The 14,066-nt window shown below is 43.5% G+C and overlaps 1 protein-coding gene and 1 non-coding gene across 2 annotated transcripts in view; one reads left to right on the top strand and one right to left on the bottom strand.

Annotated features, from left to right (window-relative positions):
- The first annotated feature begins 1,189 nt into the window (after positions 1 to 1,189).
- Positions 1,190 to 14,066, top strand: part of Rapgef4 (Rap guanine nucleotide exchange factor 4) — a 297,243-nt gene continuing 284,366 nt past the window's right edge. The window contains 1 exon segment of the mRNA XM_048345237.1: positions 1,190 to 1,333. Within this exon segment, the coding sequence (XP_048201194.1) occupies positions 1,269 to 1,333 (65 nt within the window). The 5' untranslated portion in view covers positions 1,190 to 1,268.
- Positions 10,840 to 10,947, bottom strand: LOC125350911. Its single transcript, XR_007210823.1, has one exon. It is a non-coding gene; the product is annotated as a U6 spliceosomal RNA (small nuclear RNA).

The following is a 14,066-nucleotide window of genomic DNA, read 5'->3' as shown; positions in this document are numbered from 1 at the left end:
GGCATGTCTGAAAGCAGATCCTGGCTATCAGAGAGGAGGGGGAAAATAATTTTTGTTTCATTTGGAATACAAGCATTGCAGAAAACACCTCGTTTGCCACTTCACAGGGGTAAGTGAGAAACAACAGCAGCACCTGGAAGCAACCACAGAACAACACCCCCCCAAACCAAGTGCAGAAAGCAAAGCTATGTTATTTTCTTCCATTTTTGTCTATTTCCAAATGTCTATCAAAACGGTGCTTGGTAGATGTCCAAAAGACTTAACTTGTCCTCAAATTCCTGCACAGCCGTCTTTGTCAGATTGATTTTTGGCAGGGGATAACCAAACAACTTGGAGGCAAGGCGTTTGCTGCGGACACCTACAGGACATGGCAGTGCGCCCACTCTCAGCATGGGGGGCGAGGGAATCCCATGTGGGCAACCACCCAACTTGACGGAGTGCGTTGGGAACTTGGCCCCCGGTCCTGAAACCGCATTTTTTGTTTTTCACCTGCGCCCTCCTTTCTGGATGGGATTTCTTTTCGTCAGGCAGGTAGTGGGAGCCCAAGCGAATCCGATTTGCCCTCATCTGCCTCCTCCCAGTCACCCGGGGTTCCTCGCCTCCCTCCGGGCCCCCCCCCCCACTCCTCCCAGCCCTCCCCGGGGTTCCACACCTCCCGGGGCCACGGGGGTCCCCATCCCGAGCCTCCCTAGCCGCCCCCTGCATCCCTTCCCCGTCACCGCAGAGGTGAGTCCCGGAGCCGCCAAGTTTTGACAGCTGCCTGGGAAGACGAAAGGGTTTCTAAGGAAACCGGGAGGCAGCAGCCATTTTAGTGGCATTTCCTGTATGAAAAATGTATAAGCCACCGACCCCCGGCCCCCGCGCTCCCGGGTCTCGAGTGGGGGTGGGCGCGGCTCTTCCGGGACCTCGGAGGCTACCTGCCGCAGGTGGACAGCCACCCCCGGCCCCACCGCCCACACCGTCCCGCAGCGGGCGGGACCAGGGGTGCCGGCGGGAGGCCCCGCCCACCCCTTCCGCGGGCGCCCCGCCCTCCACCGCGAGAGGCCCCGCCCACACCACAGCGGGAGGCCCCGCCCACCCCCAGCGCGGGCGCCGCAGTGCAGCGCGGCCCTCCCTCCTCTGTCCCCGCCGCTGTCCCCGCCCCGTCCCCGCCCCGCGGGACGCGGGAGCCCGCAGGAGGGGCGAGGAGGAGGAGCGGGGTCCACGGGCCCGCGGGGGCGCAGGCACCAGAGGCAGAGTGAGCGCCACCGGGGATATCACTACCCATCATGGTCGCTGCGCACGCTGCCCATTCTCCCTCCTCGGCCGAGTGGATCGCCTGTCTGGATAAAAGGTACCCGGCTAGAGTCCCCCATCCCCGGGGCCGCGCCTCCGCGCCGTCGTCCCTGGGCGGGCACCGACCACTGCGGGGCGCGGCCGCCGGGAGCCGCAGTGGGGTCGGCACCTGGGCGCAGCGCGGTGCGGCGAGGCTGCGGGGATGGGGTTCCCAAGCCGCGCAGTGGGGGGGGGGGGCTGAGGTCCTCGGCCCGCGGACCCAGGCCCCCCACCTTGGTGGGATGTCACCTGTGCGAGGTGATTCCACGTGGCGGGGAGGATGCGGCGGCGTGTGGGGCACAGCAGGGGCCCCTTGCGTGCCCCCCCACCCCTTCGCCCCGCAGCGACTCCAGGGTGCGCTCCTGTGCGTGCGTGCGTGTGTGTGTGTGTGTGTGTGTGTGTGTGTGTGTATGTGTGTGTGTGTGGTGGGGGTTATTTTGTCTGAGCATCGCAGGACTCAAGGATGGATATGTGTGGTCTTCCATTTAGACCCTGGCTGCATGTAATTGAAGTTTTCAGGAGGGCGGGGGTTCAGGCAGGCAGGTGCAGAGTAACATTCTGTCTCTCTCTCTCTCTCTCTTTCTCTCTCTCTCTCCCTCCTTCTCTCCCTCCCTCCCTCTCCTCTGTGTGTGTGTCTCTGTATCTCTCTGTCTGTCTCTCTCCTCTTTTAATGTTTCTGAAAACAAAGTGTGAGGGGTGCAGCTGGGCTGTCAGATAGTGCTGAAATTCACAGCTCCAGGGCCCGCAGTGCCTGGCTCAAGGTCTGTGTTAGGAAGGTCACACGGTAGGCTGCTCTCCTCTTCAAACCTGCCTCTCTGGGAAAAGACCCTTACTCTAAACAAACGCCCCCCCCCCCCGCCCCCGTCCACTCCTCACAGCTCTCGAGGGTGGTGGTGCTGTGTGTGTGTGTGTGTGTGTGTGTGTGTGTGTGTGTGTGTGAGACAACCGATTGTAATTGTTTCCGGCCTCTGACAGCCTAATTTTCTGTTTGTCCAGATTGCAGGTTTAACAGTAAACATTACCCAGTATGTTAGCAATTAGAGTTTATTACCCTGATGAGAAGGTGAAGCATATGAACTTTCAGGAACTGAGCTAGAAATCTTGCCTAGTGACCTGCCTCTGAATTCTGGAGTGGGGATGGCAATGATTCACATCTTGCAGCTACCCACAGGGCATTTCTATTTGTATTTGGGTGAAAAATATTTTATGCCCTGCCATATTGAAAATCATCCAATTAATAGATTCATAAGCAGATCAAACTTGAGAACCTTGAGTGTGACGTGCTGTGTGCATATGCTATGATAGGCCTTTGATGAAACATACTAATCTGAGAAAAGCTAAATGTAGTTCATTTGAGTAACTTAATATGAGAAATAATCTTGACTTTCAATTATCATACAGTAGCAACAGTTCAGGGGAGGGAGGGGGAGGGCATTGTCCTATTTGTGTCTAAAATGATCCATACTAATATTAGAAGAATTGTAGGCAGTAAATAATAAGACAAGTGAAGTGATGGTTTAATCATACAGAATTATATAAAGAGGAACTAAGAGCATATTTAAGTGTAGAGTTTGATAGTTTGCTAATGTGGTAAGTAATCTAAATTTAATAGTTTAGGAAAAGTGAATTATCAAACAAGAGACAATCAAGATCTTACATCTAATCTATAAATAGTACTGCTTCCTCATGAGTGAAAATTTTGGATAATGAATAACATTTCTATTTGTAGAACTGCCTGGCATGTCATTTTTTTTTTTGAACAGTTGGTAATTCACAGGAAACCCTGTAGTGGATAAGTACTTATGGTAAAATCAGAGCAATACTAATACAAGTGGGTCCTGACTGGCTCTGTCTTTTCATGATGTGCTTCTGCCTACCTTTTATTAGGATAGACTTATTAGGATAGATTTTTAGAACATGGCACTGCAGTGTAATACTGCCATTCATAATGGGAGAAAAGCTACCAGGAGAAACCAGAATCCTCCACAAATACTGAGGCCAGCATGAGCGGAGAGCAAGTGAATGGACAGATCAATGAGATGAGGATTTGAGGCTTAGAGCTGTCACCAGTTCTTGGACTTGTCACTTTTACTTCCTCTAGTCTCTGAAAAATGAGGCTAGGGCTCTCAGGCTTGCCTTGAAGGGATGAGTGGACAATTTGAGAGGAATGTAAGGTTCTGAGTGCGTTTAAGCTGGGAGGTTTTTGGTATAAGCAGTTTACTTTGTGGTCCTAGGACCACCTGATGTGTTCTGTTCTCTGCAGTGTCCTCACCATAATTACTATGCAGAGCAGTTGAGAGGGGCCATCTTCCCAGAGGGGTGGAGTAGAGGTTGAACTTATTCTTTTACTTAGCTTGTTTATTTTTTAGAGACGGGGGAAGGATAAGAGTGCTCATGGAAATGGGCTGGGAAGCCCCCAGAAATTCCTCCTTAGTGGGGCTGCGGCCTTCCTTCATTATGACTGGGAAATGCAATCTCAGTTTCCCTTCCCAGGCACTGTGCCTGCAGTGGAGATGCAGTACAGATGAGAATTCCCTAGTGGCCTGGAAGGATGGAGGTCTGGGTAGGGGAACTTCATAAACAACTCACCACCATATGATTGTAAGTGCTTTAATGGAGATGTGTAAAGTGCTTTGGGAATGCACATGAGAGAGTCATCAGGTCTGCCAGGGAGCCTTCCCATGGGTTCCTGCCTGACCTCAGAGGTGAGAAATGTTTTACCAGGCAGGGAGTAGGAGAGAGAGCAGGCCAAGTAGAGGAACAACTTGAGACAATGCCTGTCTATCAATTTAAAATAGACAGGATAACAGTATACAAAATTTGCATGTGGAGAAGAGAGTTGAAAACATGTAGCTATTGTAGAAAGAAAATGCAAGGGCCTCCTGTGGTAGAATGCACCTGTAGTCCCAGCTCTGTGGGAGGCATAGGTAGGAGGATTATAGTTCTAGGCTAGACTCTGGACAAAGCACAGGACTGTATCTGAAAAAAACAACCAGGACGGGTAGGTAGCTCAGCACTGGGTTTGATCCCCACTACCAAAACACCAGTTATATTGGCTGGGCCCTGAGGATTGCCGTTTGAAGCCAGCCTGGCCAAGAAAGTCCATGAGACTCTTATCTCCAGTTAACCACCAGAAAGTCAGAAGTGGCGCCATGGCTCAAAGTGGTAGAGTGCTAGCCTTGAGTGAAAACACTCAGGGACAATACACAGGCCCTGACTTCAGGCCCCACAACTGACAAAACAAAAATAAGGCCCCCAAACAACCAAAAGCATACAGGTATAGATGTATGTTTCAGGACACTGAGACAAACTGTAGTATATTTTTACCCCCTGTAAAAAAAAAAGAAAAGTTTATCTATTTATATATTTTTGGTGGTACTGGGGTTTGAATTCAAAGCTCAGAGCTTGCTAGGCAGATGCTCTACTAAGCTATATCTCCAGCCCTGAAAAGCTTTTTATGTATCTATCAACTATTCAGGGTCTTAGAATAAGGAGATGAATGTCTACAAAATATTAAAATAAGAAAAAACATGAAATATGGATGGATAACATTGCAGTGTCTTAGCATAGGCATTGTTGAAACAAAACAAGCTTACTCTCTCATGGATCTTTTTTGCAATAAATGCTTTTTTATTGTATGCTCATTTCACTGAGTAACATTTAGAAATTATAATTCTACATAACAGTGACGTTCTTATTTTACAGCATGTGTCATGGATCTTATGTTTCTATTTTTTACAAAAATCTATGATCGTTCACTAGGAATATATTATGTAATTCTCACTCTTTGAGATTTAAGATCTATAAACTATCTTTTTTTTTTTTTTGGTGTAGAGACCATTGTTTAATTCTGTGAGAATATTTTTACCATGAGGGGTAAAGTCTGCCAACTGTGAACTTGAGAGCTATTTGTAGGTCAGAGTTGTTGTGGCTGAGAAGGAGCATTATGAAGGGATAGAGAACTCGTGTGCCCACACATATTTGGTAAATCATCACCTGTGTTAATCATGACAAGGATTCAGCCAACTGTGGCCTGTGGCCACATGTGACAGCTGTTTATCTCCTAAGAATATGTTTTTTTATTTAAAAATGTTTATTGTTATTATAAAGGTGATGTACAGAGGGGTTACAGTTACGTAAGTCAGGTAGAGTACATTTCTCTTAGTACAACATCACTCTTTTCCAGTTTTTCTACCACAAGTTGCATAGTTCATGGAGCCAGTGAGTATAGTGCCCCTTTGTTTAGAAGAATGGTTTGTCTGAGGGAAGAACGTGTGTGTGACACTGTTCAAAAAGAAATGTACTCATTACCTGACTTATGTAACTGTACATCACCTTCACAATAAAACTTTAAAAAGAATGGTTTTTAAACTCTAAAAAAGGAGTACTGTTGCATGACCCAGAAAATTTATATCAATTAAAATTTCAGTGTTGAGCAACGTTTGTTCAGTTTTATATTGTCTGTGGCTGCTTTCACATTTGAAACTTGTGGCCTACAGAGCTTAAAACATTTACTGTGTGAACTTTTATGGAAATTCAATATTCTTTGCTCTAGATGGGAAGCAGCCTAGCTAAGTGATTGACATAAAACCCACTGGACATGAAAGTATTGTCTTCTTTGGGGAAGATTTTCACAATGTTCGATTTTCTGTACTAGGGATTAAACTCATATCCGGTGTTCTTGCTTGCTTTTTTTGCTTATGACTGAATTCTGCCACTTGTGCCAGACCTCCACTTCTGACTCTTGGCTGGTTAACTGGAGGTAAGAGTCTCATGGAGTTTTCTGCTGAGTTTTGAACTATAGACCTCAGATCTCAGCTTCCTGAGTAGTTAGGAATACAGGCATGAGTCATCAGTATTCACCTTAAGGCTGTAATCTTTTAAAAAGTACCTATTTATAATGTATATATATGTATATATATTTATTCATGTTTCATTAAAAAAATACCTCTTGGACAGTTTGTTTGCACCTTTCCCTCAAAATAGATGTTACATTAAGCGATGCAGTTGAATGAAAGAAATCAAAGAACAAATTTTCCCAAACCCAAATTCTTTGTAGCACAAATGGTGTGAGAAGGTGACTCAGATATCAAAGATGTATCTGACATAGTCCCACCCTTGAGGAATGTAGGAGATCAAAGAGACATACAGAGCAGAAGCCCTCCCCAGGGGGAGGCTGGTGCCTTCCAGGCAGGTCCCCAGGGGTGATAGTAGCCTGGTAATTTCTCCAGGGCCCAGGGCTGGCCTGCACTCTTGGAATCCTGATTTGTCAGCACATCAAGAATTGATGCATCTTTCAGGGACAGATGCACAGGCACCAGCCTCTTGATATCTTACAAACCAGGCAAGTCATTAATTTGAGAATAGAATAAAGCCAGCAACATCAGAGAAGTGGACATTCACTTCCTCTGGCTAATGCATTCTTTGTGTAGGCCAGCAGAGTGGGGAATTCAGTTGTTAGCAGATGGACTATTCATGCATTTCCAAATAGAAGCGAAGGTGCCCGGGGTCAGGATGCTACGTCTTCTGGCATGCACAGATCCCTCCTTTCTTAGAGCCACAGAGCCTGGGAATTGAATTCTAATCAGAAGGAAGGTCTGGGAAGGCTTCAGGACAGCTTGGCCATCTCCTCTTCAGTTAGATGACCATTATAAGTGTTCCCATAGCACACTTGGTCTCCCACTGTAATAACACAAACCAGACTTGGTGGTAATTGCCTGTTTACCTCTCTTTTCACATCCCTTGATGTTAGTCCCTTTACTTTATTCATCAGCAGAGCTGCATCTGTACAAGGCGCTGATGCAATTGGGGTGAGGAAGCCCCCTGTGCCCTCCTCCTGGGGCTGGGTGGCTTCTGCAGTCATGTAGCTAGGGGCTTTCTTGGGGAGAGAGGTGGGTAGGAACCATCAGCAAATGTCCTTGTTGCTACTTCACACTGAAGTCTGGTATGAATCCTATTACATATATATATACATACAGGTATGCGTGTGTATAGTTATTGTAAAAGTTATGTACAGAGGGATTACAGTTACATGAGTCGGGTAATGAGCACATTTCTTTTTGAACAATGCCACCCCCTTTCCTTGCTGTCTCTCAGTTTTTCCCTCCCATCCCCACCCAGAAGTTGTAAAGTTCATTTTCAACATAGTGTCTAGTGAGTATCACTGATGCATTTGTTCACCCTTTGTCCTATCCTTTCTGTGCTCCCAAACAGATAAAGTCACAAACAAGACAAACAGTAGGGGCTGGGAATGTAGCTTAGTGGTAGAGTGCTCACCTATCATGCATGAAGCCCTCGGTTCAATTCCTTAGTACCACATACACAAAAAAAGACAGAAAAGGACAGTGCTCAGGCCCTGAGCCCAAGCCCTAAGACTGGCAAAAAAAAAAAAAAAGACAAACAGTAATGTAAAAAAGATATCATATAGCTCTCTTCAAATTTACTCTTTTAAAAATTCAATCCAAGCTGTGCACCAGTGGCTCATGCTGATAATCCTAGCTACTACTCAAGAGGCTGAGATCTCAGGATCATGGTTTGAAGCTAGCCAGGCAGAAAAGTCTGCAAGATTTATCTCCATGAACCAGCAAAACAAACAAACAAACAAACAAAAAAACTGGCTGGGAGTGTGGCTTAAGTGGTAGAGTGTCAGTCATGACTGAAAAAAACAACAACTGGACAAGACCTTGAAGCCTGAGTTCAAGCCATAGTAATTACACACACACACACACACACACACACACACACACACACACACACACACACACACACACACCCTCCCTCACTTTCATTATAGAAAACTTCAAAATATATAAGCTAGGGATGTGGCTTAGCAGAAAGTGCTGCCTGGCATGCATGAAACACTGAGTTTGATTCCTCAGCACCACATAAACAGAAAAAGCCAGAAGTGGCGCTGTGGCTTAAGTGGTAGAGTGCTAGCTTTGAGCCAAAAAAAAAAAAAAAAAAAAAGCAGCTCAGGGACAGTGCTTAGGCCCTGAGTTTGAGCCCCAGGACTGGCAAAAACAATTTAGTGTCTGGGGGATGTCTTATCATGATCCGGAATTAATGTGCACTCATGATAGATAAACGTGGTTTGGTTAGAGGAGTATATAGCCTAATATATAATCAGGGCTAAATTCTGTGCCTCTAACTTTGACCACTATAAGATTTCAGCCAGCCCTGGGTTTCCTCAGATGTGTGAGTGGGAGGTGGGGAAAGAGAGGGCTCCCCAGGGAGCAGGAAGTTAGTTCAGCATACCCTTGGCCTGGCTGCTGTTCTCACATCCAGCCATGAGCCTGAAGGAGTTGGGAGAAGTGATGTCCTGCAAAACCAATGCAGCTTCCATGTCTTTGCTGAGTTCCTCTGGAAGGATTTCTGGTGAGAGAGGGCCTGACTTGTCTATGGGTTTATAAGATCGTCTAGTCCTTCCATGTAGTCCTGCTTAGTGTCTAAGCCAGAGGCAGCTGGTTTTTCCTTAGTCAGATGTAGGTCACCTTCATGTACCCATTGCTTTCAGCCACAGACATGTGAGGGAGAACATGGCCTGAGGAGTGCAGAGAAGCCAGAGGAGCAGGATGGAGATGACAGGGTAGGGGAATGAGCTGGCAGGAGCGAGCCTCACATGAGAAGGAAAGCCATGACTGTGGCCGTGAAAGCAGCACAGTCCTTGCTTTGTTGATTCAGCTGCTGCCTTGTGCAGCAATGTGCACGATCTCTCCTAGGAAAGAAACACAAGGGTGCTGCTCCTCCCTTCCCTCTTCACAATGCTCTTTCTTGGAGCATGCATCCATCTTTTTTGCTTTATGCAAATCACTTAAATTTTGTATTCTTGGCTTGTTTTCCAGACTGGATGAATTTTTGTGTTTCTGGGATATTCCCAGTTGAATGTCTTATTTATTTATTTATTTATTTATTTATTTATTTATTTATTTATTTATTTATTATGTTGGTCCTGAGGCTTGAACTCAGGGCCTGGACACTGCCCCTGAGCATTTGCGCTCAAGGCTAGTGCTTTACCATTTGAGCCACAGCGCCACTTCGGGCTATGTTTGGTAGTTCATTGAGGATAAGAGTCTCACCGAATTTTCTTGTCTGAGTTGGTTTATGACTGAGATCCTTAGATTACAGCCTCCTAAGTAGCTAGGATTGCAGGTGTGAGCTGCCAGTGCCCAGCTTCTTATTGAGATGTTGTGGCAGACATTGTCTTTCTTCATCTGCCTTTGCTGCAAAGGCTGGACAAACAAAATCCGTATATTCTCAGTCTCCCTTCAGGTCTGGGGTCCATGTGAAAAACTTCTGACAGTGTGAATCAGGAGAAGGCTACTGGTAGCTCCTAGCAAAGGCTTTTCTTCATTGATTAGAGCTATTTGATATCTCTTTCTTCTATTTGTTCTGCCCGGGGTTAAAATCTGTGACCACAATCCCTAGAAGGAAGGACCAAGAGAAACATAGACCCCAGTTATACCTCTGCTCAGTTGCTGAATCTAAATCAATAGTTGTGTATCTTCAGCTGTTTTTGTTTTGTGAAGAGAAAATATACTTTCTATCTTTTGCCTCCAAAGCCATCTTTAACAAGCTGATTCATGTCCCTCTCTCTCTTAACCCTGTCCCCATTATTAAGTTTTTCATCTTCCTTTCCTGATTTATTAATGACATCATGCCTCTCTCCTGTTCAAAACTTTGAAATTGCTAATATTCTCATGTACTGTCTCCTTTTTGACATCCTGTTGATCACTGGTTTTCCTTTGGCCTTTATATTCTCTTTATTGTTTCTGGCTTCTCATCTAGAGAATTAATATGCTCAAATCAGCAATGCTTTAGGAGCATCCATATTTGAATTCAAATTTTATCACTTCTGTCCCCTAGCTATGTGATTTTCATTCATTTATCTATGCAAGCCAAGTTATTACTTGTTCTGAGGCTACCAGTTCTGACCATGAGGACTGTGTTGGAGGTTGTGGGTTAAGAAAGCAAGTGAATCTGGATGGTTGTTACTGAATAGAGAGACAATAAATAGGGCTTGTGAGATCGAGAGTTGGAGTATACGTTCAAATCTTGAGTTTTGATTTGGGCAAGTTATTTAATTCTAGTTGCTTTATAGATTCTTCAGGCTTTTTTATATTGATAACTATGTGAAGAGTAGAAATTTTACTTACTCTGATGATGATGATGATGATGATGATGATGATTATTATTATTATTTTGCCAGTCCTGGGCCTTGGACTCAACTCAGGGCCTGAGCACTGTCCCTGGCTTCTTTTTGCTCAAGGTTAGCACTCTGCCACTTGAACCACAGCACCACTTCTGGCCATTTTCTTTATATGTGGTGCTGGGGAATCGAACCCAGGGCTTCATGTATATGAGGCAAGCACTCTTGCCACTAGGCCATATACCCAGCCCCTTTGATTATTTTTTTTAAAGATAGGCTCCCATTATTGAGGCTAGCCTCGAATCTGCCATCCTCATGCCTCAGCCTCCTAAATGCTGGGGTTTCAGGTATGTACCACTACACCCAGACTTTTCTGATCTTTATGTCTTCTATTATTCATGAATTTGCATGCCATCTTTGCTCATGGGCCATGCTAGTCTTCTCTGTATTGTTCCAGTTTTAGTATATATGCTTGCTGAGATGAGCACAATTTATTTTTCTTGCCTTATTACATTGACTAGGAGTTCCAGGACAAGAGTGAAGCAAAGGAGTGAGAATGGACATCATTTAAAATAAACCGTGTTATTTTTTTTTTGACAATACTGGGGTTTGAATTCAGGGCCTTGTGCTTGCTAAGTAGTTCTACAACTGTAGCTATAATCACAGCCTTTTTTGGCTTTAGTTAGTATTTTTTTTAATGGGGTCTCATATTTATGCCTAGACTGGCCTTGGACCACAACCTTCCTTTTTGTATATTCTGCATAGCCAGGATGGTGGATGCATGGCAACATGTCTGATTTTATTGGTTGAGATGGGATCTTGAGAACTCAAGATTGAGAACCTCAGTTCTGACCTCTGCCTTCCCAATTTGCAAGCATTACAAGTGTGAGCCACAATACCAGGCTTAAAAGAACCATTTTTTATTTGATTCTCTGTTGTCTGAGAAATTCATTCATTTCTACTCATTATCTTTCCCCTTATTATCCTTACTTTGGGTTTAACTTGTTTCTCTTTTCCTGGTTTCTTAGAGTGGAAACTTAAGGTTATTGTCTTTAAACCTTTCTTCTTTACTAATAAAAACATTTAAACTATAATTTTTCATGGCCAACACAGAGAAGGAAGCACATATTTCATTATTCATTGTTTTCAAACTAAAACTGTTATTGCTAGAAGAAAACAATGTCTAATTTCTGGGACCTGTTGACCCCTTAAGCCTCAGGGAGAAATAGGATGGAAATAGGATGAACAGTATTCCAACATTATCCCAACAGTGAATGGCCAACAGTAATGGCTTTCAAAAAACTACAGGGACATTAAGGAAGAATAATTCTCCTAAGGGACAAATATAATGTAACATATACATGTGTAATGTAGAATGTGTAATAGAATATATTATATAATAAAAGTATATGTATACATATGTATATAGCATGTAACTTTCTGATGGCTTAATATAAACCAAAGATATATTTTAGGAAATTGTAGGCATAGATGAATTACTACTCTTTTAGGAAATCCTCCATACATACTGTTTTTTCACATCTGAGGCATTTGATAATGATTAATATGTTGTTGCAATAACTGAAGTAATATTTTCTAGTAAATACGTGAAATGCTGTATTCTGTGTTGTTGGTTAGTTGAAAAATAATGTAACTTTAGAGTCAGCCACAAATAACATCCTCAAATGTTAACCAGACAAGAACATATGCCTTCATGGTGGTTTGCTTCTCTTTTGAGAGAATGTGGGAGGATGGGTGTTTCCTAGAGGAGGAATGTGCCATGCCTCAAACACACAGACAGATGGTGGTCAGAACTCCATAGGTTATGCTGTGGTCATGGACCCATAGCCGTAAACATGGAGACAAAGCTGATTGCATTGACATCTTAAAATACTTCGCTCTGAGTGGCCTAATTTTTATTTTTTTAAACCTTTTTTTTTGTTTTTTTATTTTTTATTTTTTGCCAGTCCTGGGCCTTGGACTCAGGGCCTGAGCACTGTCCCTGGCTTCATTTTGCTCAAGGCTAGCATACTCTGCCACTTGAGTCACAGCGCCACTTCTGGCCATTTTCTGTATATGTGGTGCTGGGGAATCCAACTGAGAGCTTCATGTGTAGGAGGCAAGCACTCTTGCCACTAGGCTATATCCCCAGCCCCTTAAACCTTTTTATTAAATAAAAGTGATCTTAAAATACTTAGCTCTGAGTGACCTAATTTTTATTTTTTAAACCCTTTTATTAAATAAAAGTGATGATAAAATGTAAGCATGCAAATAAGACGACTTGCTTCATAGGAATATATTAGTTGGTTAAAAGTTCAAAATCTTAAAAAAATATTTTTAAAGTTCAAAATCTTCTTATTTTTTGATTAAATGGAGGAATAATTTTAATGGCCCTTAGAAAATGATTAACAGTTATAGTATTGAGAACAGTAGAAAAGACCTTTGATGGAAAGCAAACATTATTTACAACTTAATAATGTGATTCTTTGTAGTATGTGAAATTTCCATTCTGTTTAAACTCCAAAAGAAGGATTAATTTCCTACTTGGTTTTTGGGAAGACTTGTCATTTAGTCATTGATAATTGTTTTACATCTTTATTGAGGTATAATTAAATGACAATTACATGTATTTAAAAGGTAAAACTTGATTTTCTTTTCGTGTGTGTGTGTGTGTGTGTGTGTGTGTGTGTGTGTGTGTGTGTGTATATGTGTGCTAGGACTGGGACTTGAATCAGGGCCTGAAGGCTGTCCTTTAGCTTTTTTGCTTAATGCTAACTCTCTATCACTTTAGCTCCACATCTGACTTTTTCATGTTTAATTGACTTAGGAGTCTCATAGACATTTCTACCCACCTTGGCTTTGATCCTCAGAGCTCAGCTTTCTGAGTAGGATGACAGGCATGAGCCACCCATGCTTGGCTTATTAATGTTTTTGTATTTGCTTTGTATAGTTTTCTCATTATGATATAGCAATATGTCCCCTCCCCTTTTTTTTTTCTGGTCTTGGGGCTTGAATTCAGGGCCTGACACTGTTCCTGAGCTTTTTTCCTTAAGGCTAGTGCTCAGCCACTTAAGCCACAGCTCTACTTGTGGCTTTTTGGTGGTTAGTTGGAGATAAGAATCTCACAGACTTTTCTGCTCAGGCTGACTTTGAACTGTGATCTTCAGAACTCAGCCTCCTGAATTGCTAGGATTACAGGCACGAGCCACCAATGCCTGGATTGTTTTACATTTTTTACCCCTATGTCAAAAATTGAAGGCAATTTGAGAATAGTGAGTCTCTATTATGATGTTAGGGCAATGGATAGACATCAGACTTGTAAATATTTTCCAATGGTATTTGAAAAAATATGTCATGGCTTTCTAACTATCTAGAGGTTTTATATTTTTATTTACCTAAACTACTACTACCACTACTACTAAAACTTGTGACCAACAGCTTCTGTTAAATCATTCAGGTGGTCAGAGCATAAGCAAAGAATAGCTCTATAGACAGACCAGGGAGCAGTAATGGAAGATATCTTGGCAATCATGTGACGAAGGAGTCAAACAAGAAGACAGCTGTATCTGTAAGGGAGATTTCTGAAGCATAGCCAAACTGGTTAAAT

The sequence above is a fragment of the Perognathus longimembris genome, chromosome 4 (assembly GCF_023159225.1).
Source record: "Perognathus longimembris pacificus isolate PPM17 chromosome 4, ASM2315922v1, whole genome shotgun sequence".
NCBI classification, from domain to species: domain Eukaryota; kingdom Metazoa; phylum Chordata; class Mammalia; order Rodentia; family Heteromyidae; genus Perognathus; species Perognathus longimembris.
The sequence above is the reverse complement of the archived record's forward strand: the minus strand, read 5'-3'. Positions and strand labels throughout refer to the sequence as shown.